Source organism: Lactuca serriola, chromosome 7, assembly GCF_051521515.1.
Source record: "Lactuca serriola cultivar US96UC23 chromosome 7, Lser_US96UC23_V15, whole genome shotgun sequence".
Taxonomy (NCBI): domain Eukaryota; kingdom Viridiplantae; phylum Streptophyta; class Magnoliopsida; order Asterales; family Asteraceae; genus Lactuca; species Lactuca serriola.
Window position 1 is genome coordinate 41,949,796 of NC_136414.1, and position 22,015 is coordinate 41,971,810.

The 22,015-nt window shown below is 31.2% G+C and overlaps 1 protein-coding gene across 1 annotated transcript in view; it reads left to right on the top strand.

Moving 5' to 3' along the window:
- Positions 1 to 512: 512 nt before the first annotated feature.
- Positions 513 to 22,015, top strand: part of LOC145061246 (dammarenediol II synthase-like) — a 32,773-nt gene continuing 11,270 nt past the window's right edge. The window contains exons 1-3 of the mRNA XM_079008678.1: positions 513 to 752; positions 6,687 to 6,875; positions 12,364 to 12,453. Of these exons, the coding sequence (XP_078864804.1) occupies positions 552 to 752; positions 6,687 to 6,875; positions 12,364 to 12,453 (480 nt within the window). The 5' untranslated portion in view covers positions 513 to 551. The remainder of the gene's footprint in view (positions 753 to 6,686; positions 6,876 to 12,363; positions 12,454 to 22,015) is intronic.

A 22,015-nucleotide genomic window follows, 5' to 3' on the forward strand; every position in this document is an offset into this window, starting at 1 on the left:
TAGAATTCAAGATCTCTAATCTAAGAAGCAAAGCTTCTACCAAATAGATTATTCCCACATTGACATTAAAAACGGTAACTAATTTATGTATATTTTATTTTTCTTTTTTTGAACAAAAAATAATATTTAAAGAAAACACGAAATTTTTTATTTATTTTGCATTTTTGAATTTCTTTTTTATTTTTTGTTTTCCAAGATAAATGTTCATCACGGGTGGTAGAAGGGGATGAAAGAAAGGTTTTGTTGTTTAACCATGTTGAGAGAAAAGAAAAGATTTCATTTTGATCATATCTAAACTTAAAATATGATGAAATGGATTATAATATTGGTGAAAGAAAAGAGATGGAAGAAAAACAAAACCAACTCAAAGTTATATAAAAATAATATTTTCAGTAGTCACCTTTAAAGGAGTAAAGTTCCAACTATGACCGTAGGTTGTTAGTTATTACCCCAAGGAAAAAAGTTTAAAAAGAGAACCCAACAAACCCCATATATATATAACACCTCAAACACATATCATTGAGATATATAGCACTTAACAAAGGAAGAAGATGTGGAAGTTAAAGATAGCAGAAGGTAACGATCCTTACTTATTTAGCACTAACAACTTTGTTGGACGCCAAATTTGGGAGTTTGATCCCGATGCTGGAACTCCTGAAGAGCACCAAGAAGTCGAAAACGCTCGTCAACTTTTCCTTAACCGTCAAAAGGAAGGTTTTCAAGCATCAGGCGATTTACTCATGCGGATACAGGTGAATTCATGTCACTAAAAATCTTGCATGTACAAGTTTAATATGGATATTATAAATTTGTTGCTAGAAAACTACTAAAATGAGTTTTTATAGTGATAAACAAAAGAGATGATTTCAGTTGAATGTAATGATGCCTTAACAAACAACAAGTTCATTTCTCATGATGTGTTACAAACAGATCACAATTCTGAATAGATATAGGAGCTGTTTGGAATTGCTTATTTACTTTGTTTATTATCTTATTAGTTTGATAAGGTAAATAAATATTTTTAATTGTCCTGCTGTTAAAAAGAATAACTAAAGACAGAACAAACTGAAAACGCATATTGGCTTAAATAATGTGCTTTTGATAAATTGTTTTTCCATACTAATTTGAATATTATTAATAAAGTTGAAAATATATTTCTAATTATACCCCTATTTTAATCTAAACAAAATTATATATCATTTTTTCTTTTATTTTTCTATATTTTTACCCATAAAAGCTATATTTGATGATTTCACTAAATATATACATAAATAGACTTTCAAAATGAGACACCTATTTCCATTTCTTATGATTGTTCCATTTAGACCGGATGATGTACTGAAATTTCATATTTTATTTTATTTTGATATTTTCCGTGCCACTTCAGAATTATCTCGCCTTTCTCTTGCTCTTATTACTTTTTCAAGGAAGGTGTCATATTTCATATTCCCTCACTTTTTTAGTTAAATTAAAATACTATATATATATATATATATATATATATATATATATATATATATATATATATATATATATATATATATATATATATTGAAAAAACGTTTAATAAACACAAAATTAATAAATATACAAATATCTCAATACTTTGGAAAAGTACATAACTGTAATAAAAAGTAATAAATATTAAAATAAAAATGAACACAACTAACATTTTTTTCCTGACACCGGCCTTCAACATTAAAACACTATAACGTGCGACATTTCTCATCGCCTCACCACATCGACGATATGATATTTAACCGTTGTGAAATATCCACATCACCCCCACCAAATTGTACGATGGGGATACTCCTCGTAGCCTTAATCTTCTGTGATTATTCACTTACCATCAAACATGTATTTATATTAAAAAATATATGCATTATACTAATAAAAAAATATTATTGTAAATGATAAAAGATCAATTGTTATTTGTAAAAATAAATAAGTGAATAATATGTAAATAGATGTTTTTTTGTCATTTTTACGTAAATAAGTAGAATTTAGTGAAAGCTAACGCATTTAAAAGAAAACCATTTTAACTTTACACAAATTAATAAACATTTTTGTAAAAAAAAATACATAAGTTATTTTAAATAAACAATCTCACAAGACTCCTTAAAACATTTTTTCCAATTGAGTTATTTTAAATAGAGCTGATAATGGATTGATCTGAATTAAATTCGGATTCAACAAATTTGTTAATTGGGTTGAAGATTTCGATCTAGGGGTGTTGACCGGGTAAAATTTTTGGGTTTCGGGTAGAATGGGTCGGGTAATTCGGGTATTTCCTTAAAATAATAATACCCGATACCTGACCTATATTGTAATTCGGGTTCTCGGGTTTCGGGTATTCGGGTTTTAGGTCGGGTCGAGTATTTTCGGGTATACCTGAAAATTACTTAAGTGTCACTTATTGATTTTTTTTAAATTATTTTTTGCATTTCGGTTGCTTTAATAAAAAATTTGGTAACAAAATATTTCATACAATTAACAAGTACATATACGATAACAATACAAGTCATTATAATATGTTATGTGATTTTTGCATTCCATTTCAAAATTTGATAAAAAAAAAAACAGTCTATGGAGTACATAATCAATGTTTGATCAAGTTTGGATTAACCAAACATGTTACATGATTTAATGCAAAAGGTGAGTACATAAAAGTTATAAATAAAAAAATTTAGCATGTTATCTAAATTGCATGGACCAATTATATAGCTATATTTCAATTCACAAAGAAGAAATGACAAAAAACAAACATGTGCATAGTTGAAAAAAAGAAACAGATCCCTAGTGCATAAAGAAAATGAAGGGGAATCTAACATCTTATTCATTTTCATTATATTTGTTGTAACATTTTGTTCAAAACTTCATTTCATTTTTACAATTTCTTTTGTATTTATTATATACCGTTCAAATAACGAAGCCATATAACTTTTGGTTTAAACTATAAGGAACACTAATTATGTAAAATAATGATACAACTTTAATAGTTATTATAACTAGTGTATTAATTAGCTTTTTTTGTTTTTTTTTCTAAATCGGGTATTCGGGTATACCCGAATTTTTTTAAACCTACCCAATACACGACCTATTTCAATTATCAGGTTACCCGATTACCCAAATTGTCAAACCCGATACCCGATTTACGTGACCGGATCTACCCGAATTCAAAACGGGTTGGGTCAGGTAATCGAGTATTAGGTAATTTCAAGAGGCCTATTTCAATCCACCCCAACCTATTTATTTACTTGGATTGACATTTCCAATCTAACACAATCTTTTAGATATATAAGTTATCATCAGGTTAATCTGTTTATACAATTTTCAACCCAACCTATTAAATAAATATGTTAAACTTAGGTTAACTCATTTAAAATATAAAAAGATAAATAAATAAACTAAAACTTACACCACTTAAATTAGTTTAAAATTGAAGTAAGTTTTCATTTTATGATAAAAACACAATCTCAAATCACAAATACAAATACAAATAGATTTTCACATAACATTAAAAAATATTTAATTTTCAAGTGATTTTGAAAAGTGGTTAATATTGTTGACGTGAACAACAAAGATGAGAATTGGGATTGTATTTTTTAAGAAACATAAATAACAAAAAGATATTATAATTTATAAATTAATATATTTAGATTAATATATGATAATATTTAAATAATTATTAAATTAAATATATATTAAAATTAAATGGGTTGGTTGGTTGAAAACATATCGATAATTATGAATTTTTTAATACTCAAAATCTTTGTGGTAAAAAAGTGAAATACAAAAATGCTTGTAAACTAAATATGCTAATATCCCAAACCTTTGTGAAATATAAAACTGTTCATTTGCGCTTTCATATATAGTGAAAGTTAGCTATAGTTTAAAACATTTTGGGTATGATGTATAATTATATCCTATCGTTGTAATTCTTTGTAATTTTTTAAGAATTACAATAAAGATTTTCTTTACTAAATCAAAAGTGTTGATTTATTTATAATAATAACAAGTTACATCGAAAGTTTCCAAATGAAATAAACATAACAAACCACCGTCTTTAGGTGTGAGACTCGTATAGTATACGGGTTGATTAAAATAAAAATTAAATATCAAAATGTAAATATTAAAACATCAACAATGTGTTTTAACTCAAAATTAATGATACAATTATCATGTCGTACTATAAAATATAAATTTTAATATAAAAAAAAACTATATTCATACATAGTAAGTGTTTTATTTAAAATATTTATAATGAAATAATTTAGTTTGCTAATAACTTCTATTATTTTATTATTTTCAAAAAAATGTTTAAACAAATTTTATTTGGAAAATAAAAAACAAAGAACAAAAAATCTAAGAAAAATATAAAAAAAAAATATGTTAGTAGCATAATTTTAAATCCTTATAACATATATAGATACACTAAAAAGTTTTTGAAAACATTGAATATATGTAAATTTTAATGCCATATAATAGCATAAATTTAGGCTAATAATATCAAATAAGAAAAATAAACGAAAAAATGATTTAAATGACATTAAATGTAGGAATTGAATTTTGGAAAGAACGCATATTCTTAAATCCTCATAAATACATAATTAGGTGGCATTTTTAAATAAAATTGATAAATACAAGAAAATGACATGTGAATTATTAAATTCAAAAACAACATAAAATGTCAAGTGTCATAATTTATGACAAAGTGATATGTTGCAAAAAAAACTTTCATTTATTAGAGAAGATAACAACAACAACAACAACAATAACAACAACAACAACAACAATAATAATAATAATAATAATAATAATAATAATAATAATAATAATAATAATAATAATAATTATTATTATTATTATTATTATTATTATTATTATTATTATTATTATTACACACTTGATTCTCTATTTATCTTATGTGTATTGTCATATAGATAATCCGTTAATTGCTAATGTCGAACTGTAATTAAAGTTTAAAGTTTATTGATAAGTAAGAAGTGGTAAAATACAAAGAATATAAGTTACTTGTATAGTTTTCCAATTCTAGTAATATATACATTAATACAAAAGATATTGATTTTTGACATAACATCTTTCTTTATTTGTGTCATTTGATTTTTTTTTTTGGAACCACGCAAATGAATATAAAAAAAAGGTCCCTTAGCAAGAAACTAGGAAAAGACCCAAAGCATATACAATAAGGAAATAAGAGAAAAATAAACTATGTAGACAATTTTAAGAAAAAAACCACCGGTTTAAAATGGTTGTATACTCCAATCCGTCCACTTAAGACTCTCATTACCACTTCTGTGTTTGGACTAGACAAAAGTGGTGGATTTGATGATATCTGCAACTTTTGTAGGTGCTAGTTTGTTTTTATTGAACCGTCAATCATTTCTTTCTTTCCACACACTCAACATCATTTCGTAACATATACCAACGAATATTACTCTTTTTATTGGACAATTACCCCAGTTTGAGGCATAATCCAAAACATCAAACACCGAAGTCAAGCTGACTAAAGGGATATTACACCAACTAAAAATTCACTCCATGACTAACTTTGCGAAAGAGCATTGTACTAAAATGTGATTCACTCTCTCTTCCACATTCCCGCACTATTGACAAATGTTTGGGTCCACCATCACCCATCTTTTGATGAGTTCCACAACAATTGGAATTCTCTCTAATCTAGCCCTCCATATGAAGCTTGTTACTTTTAAAGGCACCTGTTTAATCCATAATAATTTTCCAATGTCTACCGGTTCTTACGTATGCAATCTAACTCTCAATGTTTTGACTATATACTCACCATCAGTCATGAGGCCACATGACCAAGTTACACCAAGGGGTTGCATATTCTTTTTAATCACCTGATCAGTTGAGACTCCTTTTTTCTCCAGATCTTTCTTTGCACCAGTAATGTTTTTCCAAGTTCTTGTCATTGTTTTTTTTTTCGAGTAATATTTTGTTTCTTACATTTATTGTGTGCTAAAATGCACCAATAAGAATTTAGTAAATTAAATAATTATTTAATTATATATATATATATATATATATATATATATATATATATATATATATATATATATATATATTAAATGATTTCCATAATTATATGTATATTAAATGATATCCATAATTATAATTCTCTTTTTATGGAAACTAATTAAACTCGTCATTAATGTCAGCAATAACATTCTTTCAGAATAAATTCGCATCTAGGTTTTTATATATGAGTTCATATTTTGTTTCAGGACTCACACACTTAAAATACAATAAAGTTGCATGGAATATGAAGAACGAGAGTGTATTCTACTAAAATACACTCTCATTCTTCTAGATATAAATTCATTCTGAAATAATATTATTGTTAACATTAATGACGAATTTAATTAGTTTCCATAAAAATGAGTTATAAGTATTGATAGCATTTAATATACATATAATTAATACTAAATTTCTATTGGTGCATTCTAGCACACAATAGATGTGAGAAACATTTGAACCTATCTATCTATCTATCTATCTATCTATCTATCTATCTATATATATATATATATATATATATATATATATATATATATATATATATATAATGGCTTTTAACGTGATTAATAGTTTTTTAATCTTAACTATTACAGTGTTCTATGTATAAAGTGGATAATCTTTTGTAGTTAATCAAGGAGAATGAAATTGATATATTAAGCATACCACCAGCAAGGTTAGGGGAAAATGAGGAAGCGAATCAAGAAGCGGTAACAACCACGATAAGAAAAGCAGTCAGATTTAATCGTGCCATCCAAACAAAAGATGGTCATTGGGCTACTGAACATGGTGGCCCTTTATTTTTCACTCCTCCACTTGTAAGTTTCATCAACTACTCTGTTTATTCATAAGATATCTATTATTTGATTTTGTATATGTAGTGAAAAACGTTAAAAAAACCAATATATTATCGCATAACGGTTGCGGTAACGGTTATATCTAGGTGAGGAATTAAGATTAAGAGCCTGGTTAATTAAAAAAACAGAACTAAAAGGGTTAAATAAAGGCTTGAGATAAATATATGTTAAACTCCTTTCAAACTCACAATATAACACCAATAAACATCAAGAGTTTGTTAGATGAGAAACGAAACTTAAAGCCATATGAACTTTACTATAAGTATTAGTATATTGCAGAGCTAAAGGACATAAGACAGAGAGATGATTTCAAGTTGGAGATGATAACACATGTAATGACAGTCAATCTCAATATGATTCGCCTACTAGTCGAAAACAAAATTATGATCGGTATGCACTGTACTTGTGTTGTCTCAATGTATGATGCATTGTACTTGTATTGTTACAATGTATAGGAGTGGGCTACGAAACATCAAAACATATGTCCACAACAAACCAACAAAACTTAACAATCCTATAACTAGTAACGACCATTTTGTGATATTCAACCTCTATGGAAGAACGAGAAACAACATTATAGAAAACAATATTATAATTGGGATCATTGGCATCATCATTCCAATCAACATCATTATAAGTATGCATCTCTAAATAGGATGTCAAAGGGAAAACAAGACTTTGAAAACAAAGTAACTGCGAAGACCTGCTCCCTAGTGAATGATACTAGGAGTCGTAACAAATTGGCTAACTACATTAATAACATGTTCTATGTCCGACAAAGTAATAATGTTAAACCAAACTGCCCACAATAGTAGGGTATAAGCACAAATCTGATGAATGACCGCTATAAGTAAAGAGCATTGGTTGAAGGGTGTGTCTATAGTCTTGTTTTCAGAGAGCCACGCATTCTCAAATACATCTTAAATATAGTTCTACTAAAACAAAAGATAACACTTTTGGATTAAGAAACTTTAATAACCAAAAATAACATACCATTCCAAAGTCTTTCATAGTGAAACAATATGCCAAATCACACTTTTGAGACTTAAATCCAGCATAGTCATCACAAGTGGTAATCATGTCATTTACATATATGGGTAATAGAATTTGATTTATCATTGTGGATTTTAAAAAACAATGTCGAATTGTGATTACAATAGACAAAACCAAGAAAAATATTCATTTTATAGAACTTATAAAACCAAGCAATAAGAGATTTGTTTGAGTTCGTATAGGGTTTTGTTATCCCGACAAACTTCACTGGGTTGATAGAAATACCCTAATGATGTGTCATATAGACCTCCTCACGAATATGACCAAATAAGAATGTGTTCTTGATATCTATTTGAGGGAAACCAGTTCCTCATCCAGAACATCTTGCCCAATGGGTTCAATAATAATCTCTCTATAGGGCTTAGTTTCACATAAAATGATGTTTTTTATCAATAAAAGAAGCAAAAGATGATGAATAAAAGGAGTAATAAAAAATGGAGGTTGGTAGGATTACTAGGATGTGTGGACTATTGTAGAAGAGGGCCAATTGTAGTTATAGTAGATAATGGAGTTGTCATGCTAAGTAACAGTCGTAGACGTCTTGTGAACAAAAGTAATTTATGTAATATCCCCCTCTAGCGTGTATCACAATATTGTCCGCTTTTGGCTCTCGACACGAAAACTTATTAAGGGATCACCCATGGTGGAATTTCCATTACCCAAGCACGCTTAACTGTAGAGTTCTTGTGGGATTTGCTACCCTCACGACATTAAAACACGTTGTGATAGGAAAGGTATCCACACACCTCATAAGGAATGTTTAATTCTCCTTCCCAGCCAATGTGGGATCATGTGCATGTATATGCCCACCTTCACCCCCTTTACATGTTTGATGTCTCTGTCGAACACATCGACATGCACCCTGGATCTGATACCAACTTGTAATGTCGTGAATTTTTACTCAAATTTGACGTTATTTTTTTTCAAAAATTCTAACACAATACATTAGCGGAAGATTTTAAATAATTTTTTATTTAAACAGAAACCTTCATTTAAAACCACAATGTCACCTTCGTGACAAAAATCCAAAAACACATTATTCAGACGTTGTATGAAAGGGTTTATAAATTCAATAACAAAGTAAATACCATATGTTCCAATAACATAACTGCTAAAAAGAACATTAAATGTAAACTACCCAAAAGAATCCCAAACTCACAAGCAATCTCCTATGAAACCTGAACCAACGCAATGCAAGAGAAACAAGCAAAGAATAAGTGTCAGCAAGTGTAAAGTGAGCCAATCATAGGTACAATGTTAAATGAGAACATGCATATCCCAAAACAGGACAATCAATCATCACAGAGCATGTAATCAACTTCACACATTATGTAGCCTCACATACATCATACAGTTATCACTATAATATGTTAATACTAATCTTCGTTTTAATCTTCGTTGTGTAGCGTCCATGTAATTATTCATCAGTTTTCAGCACTATAATATTTTAAATATTAATATTCATTATTATCACTTTACTTCATTATTGAGGTCTTTATGTTCATCACTAACCCATAAGAAATAACACATTTTCACTACTAACATGATCGGCTCGGTGCAATGCACTAAGTAAGGCGCGACTGCAGAAACCCCCAATACCCCTCGTTTGCTACTCTGATGATGCATGTAGAAGTATGGTGTGTTGTCTTTCAAGATTGATAAAAGTACTATTTCCATCTTTATGCCTCCCACTCAAACCGCATAACGAACATCACTCCAGTACAGCCACTGCAGAGACCATGTACCAAATGGTTGTCTAGAAAAACACTCGACTTCGTTATTGGCTTAAGCTCTTATCCTATAGGTACTCTTTCAAACTATTCGGCCATCATACAATCCAGATAGGATACACACCTAACTCTAGGTTACTACCATTTCCTTTATAAGTATGTTTTCCCCCATTATTAATTTGTTACTAATTTACATACAAAGGGATATTTATATTTCATAATTTTCTCATCACCGCATAACATGCATAGTACATCCTCATACTATTAGAGCATAATACATCACTAGCATGCATTGTCCTATCATCATTGATAACTTATTCTACTAGAACATCACACAACATTATCAAATCATACCCCTCATACTAGCACAAACCTATCCACTCAATTCATACCAATGACAACATTGAATGAATTGATCTTGATCGAAGTCAAAACCAAAGAAAAAGTGTGTCTAGAGATCACAATAGAATACCCATCAAACTTCTCCCGAACAGGAACAAAATCCCTTACTATTATCTCAATACTTAACACGGACTCCAAAGGACTCTAAGGTTACACAAAACAAGCATAAAAAGGCAATGACACAAAAGATCTACCATACATACCACTATTCCATTCATGAGTATCGTCCACCAGGTATGTGGGTTTCTCATGGTTCCTCCGATCCCAAATATATATCATGTGCTTATGATAGTATTGGCCTAATAATAATGTTCACACACACACACACACACACACATATATATATATATATATATATATATATATATATATATATATATATATTTGCTTCTAGAATTACCACAAGGTCCCATATGTTGTTGGTTTAGGTTAAACACTAGTACACCTAATAGTTTCGATATTTCATACTCTTCTATAAACCTTATACTATATAAAGGTTCTTTTTTTGATCTAACATCGTCCGATAATAAAGCAACAGCTTGCAAGTTCTGTCGAATCTATGCAATCCAATCATCATCCTAATATGATATTCCAAATCCTCAATACGCGTCCCACTAGTCAAACTACGAACACTCTATGATAACTAAGCTCGTGGGTCACAAGCAACTTAAGGCATTGGGAATGCAACCCGTCTAAATCCTTTTTGGTCATTCAGACTATTTCCTGCCCCTCATGGACTATTGTTCCTTTGATATGAAACATTTCCCTTTACGTCAAGAGATATTACCCATCACATGATACGCAAGAAAGAAGAGATGATGTTCAGATATCGAGAATAATAAGATTCCTACATGTATATAACAAATAATCTTTAACTCCCAACACCCCGTAAAAGTATTAAAAAAAACTAATTAAGACAATCAAAATTATGATTCTGAACATTGGCAATGGACTATTGTTCCTTTGACATGAAACATTATCCTTTACGTCTAGAGATATTACCGATTACATGATCCGTAAGAAAGAAGAGAGGATGTTCTTATATTGAAAAGAATTAGAGTCCTATAGGTATATAACAAATAACCTTTAACTCTCACATCGACTAGGAAGGAGAACTAAATATTCATTATAAGGGGTGGGGGTACCTTCATTATCACAATGCTTTTTAAAGCCGTGAGGCAATATCCTATAAGAACTCTGCAGTTAAGTATTCCCGTGTGAGAGCAATTCCAAGATGGGTGACCCCCTGGGAATTTTTCGTGTTGGGAGCCCAAAACAAATAATATTATGATACGTGAAAGAAGGGGATGTAACAAATGATGTTGTAGATCTCATGAAACAAGGTATTTGATGGATTTCCATCAATGCCAACACTAAATGGATCAATAATCTAGAGGTCTGACTTTGTCATGTCATGAGACAAAGTAGGATTGGAAACAAATGGAATATACTCAAAAATATGACATGATGTGAGAAATAATTTTTTTAACTAAACAGACCAAAGAAACTATACCCTTCCGATCGATATCATATCCTAAAAGGACACATAGCACATACCGAAGAGACAACTTGTTATGCTTAACACGAGGACAGAGAACAAATTATCTGACTTTGTCATGTCATGAGACAAAGAAGAATTGAAAATGAATGGAATATGCTCCAAAAATATAACATGATATGAGATGTAATTTTTTTTAACTAAACAGACCAAAGAAACTATACCCTTTAGATCGATATTGTATCCTAAAAGAACAAATAGCACATATCGAGGACACAACATATTATGCTTAACACGAGGATGGATAACAAAAGTGCAACCAAAGACACACAATAAGGAATAATCATGTAAGTGCAAATATGGTTTTTCAAAAGGACACCAACCAAAATTATGTGAGGTAGGAATTTGATTAATAACATGAATAAAGGTTAGGATAACCTTTCCCTACAATACATTAGGAACCTCATGAGATACTAATAGAGAGTGACTAGTATCAATAAGATGAAGATGTTTTCTTTCAACAAAATGATTTTCTTAAGGATTGTCAATACATGAGGGTTGATTGGTGTATGGTACCATCAGACGCAAGTAAATTGAGCCATAAATTTTGCATTATAGAGAAAGTGCATGTGAATTTTCTCAAAAGTGTAATATATTATAAATCATAATGATCGATAGTTGATTTATGTTCTAGTATGTAGATTTAAAATCAATATTATACTGTTATTACATAGAAAAATGAGGATAACACAATTTAACTGTGCAGATTATTATCTTATACATTAGTGGAGCCATCGATACACATTTAACAAAGGAGCACAAGAAAGAGATGAAACGCTTTATCTACAATCATCAAGTAAGAATCATGTCTAAATCATTGTCTTTTCATTTTAATACATTTGTACTACACACCGTTATACTTTTTATTATCTTTCTTTTTGTTTTATGGAATACCATTGGTTTACCAAAGTTTGCTTTTCTAAGTATAAGTTAGATCTATACCACATGAAATACAATGTACATGATGACTTAGATTTTTTTTCCAAATTGCATGCAATTTAAACCAGTAAGTGACCCTTTCTCTATACATCATGTTTCTAACAAATCAACTCATCGACATTAGATATTAGTACAAAATGTTATAGTGGCTAGCCATATCATTTAGGCTAGATAAAAAGATGTATGATGCCAATATAATCAATGATCATCAAGAGGCAATGCATCTTTTCATATTTATAAATACATAGCGCCAAAATCTTTTTAGGTTAAACCGTCTTGAATCCTCACACATCAATCTTGGTAAAATAATAATTATATATATCCTCTTTCCAATCCATTAGTTGTGATCTTCCTTAATAGTTGTGACACTTCAAATCCCATATTATGTACTATACTCTCAAGCCTTCCATATATTGATACATCGTTATTAATCGACTTGAGACACTCTAGCTTCAACCATATTTCACTCATGTAAATTTTCCTCCACTTTAGAAACTTCATGTGGCACAACCTTAAATCATGTAACTTTTATTCCACTTAAAAATCATGTATATTTTGTAGCAATTTCACTAAAACGTTGGGAAATTGGTTTACCTATTATGGAAAATGGGTTTTACCGATCTGTAATAAATATTTTGTGTCTTATACCAACTTAAAATGGAAAGATGTTTATGATTTTATATTCTCCTCTTTAATATCTTGATTTTTTATATTTAATGTTCAAAATAGACAATAGATGAATGAAAATTTAATCTACAGGTTATGGTAAGTGAATGGTTTTTTGAGTGGTGATGTGAGCGCATCCCACCTAGGTGAAAGAATAAAACGAAAGTAAGTTTACATAAGAAGGAATTACATGTGCTTGTAAGCATTAATAGCACAGAGGTCTCTCTTATATGTGACGAGTGCAAACGCAAACCTAAATTAGCTACTAAACTTGTGTGTGAATACACATCATGTGGATATGGTTGCATCAATGCTCGACCATAAAAGTTAAAACTACATGTTGCCACAGTTTATCGTTTTGTTTTTTCTATTTGAATAATGATTGATTTTTTTTCTTGTTACAATTCTTCTATATGAATAGATCACTATGTATACAGAAAAGGCACACTGAAAAACCGATCACTTCCTATTTTCTTCCCTAATACTGCTACAACGAATTTTGAAGTTTTCAACATGGCAATTGTAGTCATATTTGAGTTCTTCTCCCTATGGTACTACTACAACATTTGAAGCTTTCACCACAGTAATAAGTATGCCCAGTTGAGTTTGGCAATAGAACTAATCGTTGCTAATATATCATAGGAAACATGTTCGACAATACTACGAATTGTGTTTTAGGTATACTATGTTTTAAACACAGGCCCCAATCTTTGTTTAATTCTATGTTTTTTTATATATACATTATATTAGTACTTTCCTATAATCTTAGAAAAAAAAATATTGTATAGAAATAAATACAAAATTAGAAGAAATAAATTTTGAACTTGTTGTATTTTATAAGAGTTATTTTTCTTTAATTTTTAAAATGATTTTTCATACTTTATAAAAACGGATTTCTTGTGGTTTTGAAGGGAAAAAAACATTTCATATGTTTATGCTTCTTATACAAATTGTTCCATATAGAATTATAATAATTAAAAAAAAGGTATCTTTGTAGTTTTTACAGAAACCAATAGTTCTATAAAAACATGCACTATTTGTAATCTAATGTACCTGGTTAGTTGCACCATAAGGTTATGTAGTAGGCAAATGAGGGTTATACTTGAACCAGTGGTGAGTCTTGAATAGATAAAAATCATATGGTTCACTAATTTTTCTATAGAAAATTTTCTATATAAATTTAAAGATTTTATTGGTAAGATAGGTCATAAATTTTTTCTACAGAAATTTTAGATAAATTAGAAAAATTAGGTGGGCTATTGGACCTACCTTCCTTATGCATAACCTCGCCATTGACTCGAACTCGTATTGTGAAATTTTTAAGTTTAAGTATAACATGAATACCATAAGGTTTCACTTTACAAGATATCATGAGATAATTGAAAGGTAGATATATATATTGGATCTTTGATATAAAAGATCCACATTAAGCAATATGATTATGTTCACACTTAGTGGTAGAGCTATATCATGTACAGGGACGGAGCTAGAATTTTTGATTGAGGGGGCTTGAACTTACAATGTAATATATATATATATATATATATATATATATATATATATATATATATATATATATATATATAATAAGCCATTAGAATAGAGATATATGTCTATATTGTAATTTATAGTCCTATATCATAAAACACATATTGTAATAAGAAAAGTAGTAGTACGTAGTGCGTTGTTACTTGTAGAGAATGTGTTTGATGTTTTCTAAAAATAAATAAATAAATAATAACAACACATTAATATCCAATACATTAGTTACAATTAAATTCCAACGAAGAAGATGAAGCATATAGGTGACAATGGGCTTTGAGGTGTAATACATCAATATCGATGGAGTTAGGGGGTAGGGGGCAACACCCACTAGTCCCCCGTATTGGCTCCGCCTCTGATCATGTAAATCATCAAATAAAATAAAATATCAAGATCTACAATGCAATCTAAGTTTAAAGCACTATCAATAAGAAAAAGACGCATAACTGCTATATAAACTAGTCTATGTAATATGTAAAGGTTGTGATAGGCAGTGAACGATCGGATGAGCGTAAGTTTAATCTGTAATGGTAAGTCTTGAAATATATATATATATATATATATATATATATATATATATATATATATATATAATATGATTAGATAACTACTATACACTTGCTTGTTTGTATCTAACTATATAAAATCAAAGGATGTTATTGTAGATCTAATAAGCAAATAGTTAAATAGAGAGTTAGTTATTGCTAACAAAAAATTTATGATAGTTCAAGTCTAATGGTTTTCTGGTAAATAAGTATATTTCTCAAATGAGTCTACTCGTCCGCTAGTAAATAAGTATATCTCTCAAATGAATGTTCAAATGGTAACACATATCTATCATTTTTAGGTACCAATTGTTGGACTTTATATTGGTGGCTAATAATTTATTGATCAGTTTTCATTTATATGAGGGTTGTTGGAAAAAATATAGGTTTACCTATTTAAATAGGTTTTACCCATTTTGGAACATGATGTAGGTCTTGTATAAGCTTGAAATGGAAAAATCATTATTTGTTTATGTTTTCCTTTGTAACAGCTACTAACTTGTATGAAAGAGAAACGAAATGAGAGAGAGAGAGAGAGAGACAGAAACAATACTTTTCTCATTAGATCAATACTAATTACAAAGATGATTATCATATACAAACTTACGATACAACCTTAATGCTAACATACTCATTTAGTTACTAATTACTTCTAACTAACAGCAATTAACAAACTATACTGTTAAATTACATTAATACCCCTAATATCCCCCCTCAAGATGACCGTGAAAAAATTGTTTTCAAGGCCATTTTGGACATTAAAGGCAACAGTTTAGCACGTGGCAACGGTTTGGTGAATATGTCTGCAAGCTGAAAATGAGATCGTATTGGAAGAAGTTTAATGGTTTGATCAATGATTTTGTCCCGAATGAAGTGACAATCAATCTCCACATGTTTAGTTCTCTCATGAAAAGTGGGATTGGATGCTAATTGGATGGCAGATTCATTATCACAGAAGATGAGATTTGGTTTAGTTTGCTTTACACCAAAATCATTCAACAAGTGTCTTAACCACATAAGTTCACAAGTGACAGCAACAATGGCTCTATAGTCTGCTTCCGTGGATGATCAAGCTACAGTGTTTTGTTTCTTAGATCGCCAAGAAATAAGAGAATCTCCAATAAAAACACAATATCTTATGACAGATCTTCTGGTAGCTTTGCATCCCGCCCAATCAGCATCACTAAAGGCTCTCAATTGAAGAGAAGAAGTAGCTGAAAGAAACAACCATTGTCCTGGATTAGACTTTAAGTATCTAAGAAGATGTGTTGCAGCATGCATATGATGAGTTCTGTGTTTATTGAGATATTGACTCAAACGATGAACAACATAAGTGATATCGGGCCTTGTGATGGTCAAATATAGCAAACGACCGATAAGTCTTTTGTATTGGAACTTATCTTGTAAAAAATCTCCTTCAAAACTTGATAATTTGTACTTGGGATCCATAGGTTGTTGTGTTGGATTTGCTGCTAAAAGTCCCATATCCTCAAGAAGCTTTAAAGTATATTGTCTTTGTGAAAGAAAAATTCCAGTTTTTGATCTAGCAATCTCAAGGCCTAAAAAATGTCTCAAATTCCCCAAATCTTTTAATTTGAAACGAGCACTTAAAGCCTTTTTAACCAACTGTATTTCAGATGTTGAAGCTCCTGTGATAACTATGTCATCAACATAGACTAGCAAAGCAACATATGATGAACCAACACCTTTAAAAAATAGAGAATAATATGATTCTGATTGTGTGAAACCCAAAGTATTTAAAAAACTGGAAAATTTAGAATACCATTGTCTAGAAGCCTGCCTTAATCCATAAAGAGATTTTTGGAGTTTACATACCATTTGTTGGTCTCCCGAAGAAGAAAAATTACCACAATACCCTTGAGGTAATTACATGTACACCTCTTCTTCTAAATCTCCATTTAGAAAAGCATTGTTCACATCTAATTGGATAAGTGGCCAATTGTTTTTAGCAGCCAAGGCAAGAAGAAGTTTCACTATAACAAGCTTGGCTACAGAAGAATAAGTGTCTAAAAAATCAACTCCTTCTTGTTGATTGAACCCTTTTGCAACAAGGCGTGCTTTAAATCGTTCTACTGTTCCATCGTCTCTTCTTTTGATCTTATACACCCATCGACAACCCAATGGCTTTCTGTCTTTTGGAAGAGGAACAACAACCCAAGTATTATTCAATTCCAAAGCTTGTAACTCATCATTCATAGCATGTTGCCATTCAACAGATATGACAACTTCATTATAGTTTTTGGGTTCTTCTAAAGCAGATATAGAAATGGTGTAAGCTTTGCAGTTTTTACTAAGATTATCATAAGAAATAACCTCAGATAAAGGATATCTACAAGAGGATGAACTGGAATTTGTAGAACATGTATGAACTTTTGTGAGGTTACAATAATAATCCTGTAAATATGATGGTCTGGTCCTAACTCGTTGTGTTCTGTTAGGTTGTGCTTGTGATAAATGTGAATCATTGGGTAAGGGTATATTTGGAATATCAGAAATTGGAATGGAATTAGGTGAAACGGGAATAGAAATGGGGTTTGGAACATGTTGTAAAATTTGAGATGTAGATTCATGATCTGAATCAAAAGCTTTTGGTAATACAACCATGGAAAAAGGATCATCAACAAAGGAATGAGTTGTATTTAGGAATGGAAAAACAGTTTCATGAAATACAACATCTCTTGACATGAAAATTTCTCTTGTTGACAAGTCAAGCAACTTATATGCCTTCATGCTAGGTGGGTAACCTATGAAGACACAAGATTTTGCATGTGGTTCAAACTTGTTTCTATCTGCTGTTAAAGTAGAAGCAAAGGCTAAGCAACCAAAAGTACGAAGTAGATTATACTGTGGTTCTGCATTATAAAGTTTTTGATAAGGTGTAAGATATCAAAGCAACTTGGAAGGGGTTCTATTGATCAGATATACAGCAGTTAAGACACATTCTGACCAATATTCAATTGGTATATTCGACTGGAAATACAGTGCCCTTGCAACATTCAGTATGTGTTGGTGCTTTCGTTCTACAATAGAGTTCTGTTGTGGTCTCTCAACACATGAAAACTGATGTATTATGCCTTTAGCTTGGAACAATTCAGTGAAAAGCAATTCTTTGGCATTGTCGGATCTGAAAATTTTGACATTAGCATTGAATTGTGTGGCTATCATGGTCAAAAACCTTGGTATCACATATTGCACATCAGACTTGTTCTTCATCAAATAAATCCAAGAAAATCGTGTACAATCATCTACGAAAGTAACAAAGTATTTATAACCTTGATATGAAGAAACTTGGTAGGGACCCCATACATCACAGTGAAGTATATCAAATGAACTACTAGCAACATTGTTTAGAGAAACAAATGGTAATCGTCTTTGCTTAGCTAAAGGACAAACAGGACAAAGTAAATCATTATCATCTTTATTACTAATGCCAAGATTATTAGAAATCATCTTTATCTTGTCATTTGAAGGATGTCCAAATCTGGAATGCCATTGTTGAATGGAGATAGCAACATTAGTTGAAATAGTAGTAGCTTGAGGAACATCCAACAAATATAATCCCTCATGAACATCACCCCTGCCAATCATCTTCTTGGGGGAAATCTGTTTGATCAAGGCAAAGTTATGGTAAAATTTCACCGTTAGCAACTGTGATTTGGTCAAACATGTGACTGATATCAAATTCAGTTATATGTCACTTAATGTACAAAGTATGGTGGGTCAGTGGTCGTGTAAGTGGTGATGTCTGTTCATCCTATATAGGAATAAGATTGAAAGGCGACTTTACATATGAAGGCATTGAATGTTCTTGTCAACCTAAATACCATAAATATGCTCTCTATTATCTCTATGAAGGTGTTCAAATATGTACCAAAATTATCTTTCGCTAACTAAGCTTATATGTGAGCACATGCCTTCTAGACATGCATGTACCGGCGATCGACCACAAAAGTACATAATAAGTTTTCATAAACACTTTTTTCGGTTTGCAATACATATGTTTTAAGATGAATTTCAAAGAATAATTAAATATAATTTAGGTTTTGTATTTTGTGGTCAACCCATAATAAAAATTAATAACTAAACATGATTTCAGTTTTGTTATTTGAATTTAGTACTCGATTAATTTTCAGTTTTGATTGTTATAAAAATGTTATATAAATATAGCCTTCCAATACAAAAGATATAGATAGAAAAATTGTTAATTTCCTCTATTCTACCACCATATTACTACTACAAGTTTTAAAGCTATCACCAAGGTAATATTCAGGTCTAGTTGAATTGTCGGGATTAAAGAATTGTTCGTTGGCGTTGTATCTTAAAAACAAATATACAATAGTATGACAAAGTTCTTTAAAGGAAATGGTGACACATGCACTATTCTTTTTGTGTAGTTATTGTTAGTATAACGTCTTCGATTTTCGTCCTTGAGAGGTTCCTGTAAAGAAAGATTAGATGCAAACGATGTGGCTGAGGCTCGAGTTGGACTCGATTCCCTTAAACAGATTCGCCGTCTGTTCCCAGGGTACAACAACCTAAACAGTATTGTGTACTGCCGGAGATAACCACTTGCCTGAAAGAATCGTCGGAAGCAGAAATGCAGAGAAGGAAGAAGAAGAGTAGTAAATTCATTTGTGTATCTGAATGAGAAGGCAATGGTCTTCTTTTATAGTCGAATTGTGAAACAGAAACAGATCACTAATTGATTGAGCGTTTAATGGCAATAAATGTCATTAATTACGCAATTAATGCATCCGTTACAAAATTCAAAAATAGGGACCAAAACTGTCAAGTTTAGCAAAAACGAGGGTAGCGTGCGCCCGAGTTTTCAGAGCTGCATTCGTGTCTGCAGGTCGCGCCCATGCACGAGTTCGGTGTTTTTGGTCTACGGAACCAAGATTTGCACACCCCCCCCTGCGCGCGGGTAGGAATTGTAGCATAACCATAGACACAAGCTTGTAAGCCTTCCATGCAATGAAACTTATAAACCTTGTTAAGTTTGGTATCTCTACCAATGTGGGACTCATTCCCACATTCCTCTTTTTTTTGCTAAACTTATTCTCAAATACCCATCTTTGAGTGTCGATATCTCATTCACTTATACTCTATTTTGGACATATAATACATCGTTTCGAAGCCCTCATGGAGGAGAACACAAACCCACTTAGAGTTCGTTATATGTACAACATATGTATATATTTATATATGTCCAAAGTTAGTAAAAAATATAAATATTTTTACTAAATTTCCAACAATCCCACACATGAATGGAGATTGATCTCTGCACATCTAATTTCCAGACGAAATTTTCAACAGTTGAATCCTGCATAGGATAGGTAGGTATTACCCTTTGAACCTTCCCTTAAGAAGTTACACTTAATCTCCTAGCAGTTAGTAGATCTCGATGTCTTTGAACTAAGCTGCCATTTATGTAGACGACAATGTAAATCTCACAGGACTCTCCCTGACAAGGTCATATCCTCATAGACGTGTTCGTTTTGGTCATGAACACTAACCTGGTTCTGCAAGAGCTTTAGAAATTTTTGCGCCTATAATTCCCTTCGAAGCGACCCCACTTCTCTCTCACATAGGTGATTCCAAGAATCATTAAAAAACATATGTTTAGCCTAATTTGGTCACTACATAAAGGAATGGACTAGGATGAAATGTTAACTCCCCCCATAGTGACCTGCCCCACTCATACAATTAGGTTATCCTTTTGAACCCAGATCTTGGGATCTCCAGTCTTCTGGGTAAGGTTTCCTTCGTATGAATTTATTGATTCATGGGCTTTAGTCTCATTCCTCTTGACGACTTATAAACTACATCTCTACTCAAGCCTTTTGTAAGCGGATCCGCAATGTTATCCTTTGACTTCACCCAGTCAACCGTAACTCCCGTAGAGATTAGTTGTCGCATCGTTTTATGTCTACGTCTAATATGCCTTGATTTCCCATTATACATTGTACTTTGAGCTCTACCAATTGCTGATTGGTTATCACAATGTATACTTATGGTCGTTACTGGCTTAGGCCATTCGGGAATGTCCTCTACAAATTGACGTAGCCACTCCGCCTCTTCAGCACAAATATCTAAGGCGATAAATTCATATTCCATCGTAGATCTAGATATAACTGTTTGCTTGGATGATTTCCATGCTACAGCAGCACCTCCAAGTGTAAACACATATCCACTTGTAGATCTGGAATCTTTTATGTCAGATATCCAATTTGCATCCGTGTATCCTTCGATAACTGCTGGATGTCTGCCGTAATGCAGTCCATATTCTCGCGTGTATCTCACATACCTCAGCAACCTAGTAATACTCTTCCAGTGTTCAGAACTGGGTTTACTAGTGTCTCTACTTAGTCTACTCACAACATATGCTAAGTCAGGTCTGGTACAACTCATTAGATACATCAGACTGCCAATAATTCTTGAATATTCCACTTGATTAACACCATCACCTCTATTTTTACGTAGATGTTGACTAGTGTCAATTGGAGTTTTAGCTATGCTAGTATCTCCCTTAGCAAATTTTTCAAGAATTTTATCCACATAGTGTGTTTGACTCAAAATCAAACCACTTTGGGTTCTTGTGATCTTCACTCCAAGAATCACATCTGCTAAACCCATATCTTTCAT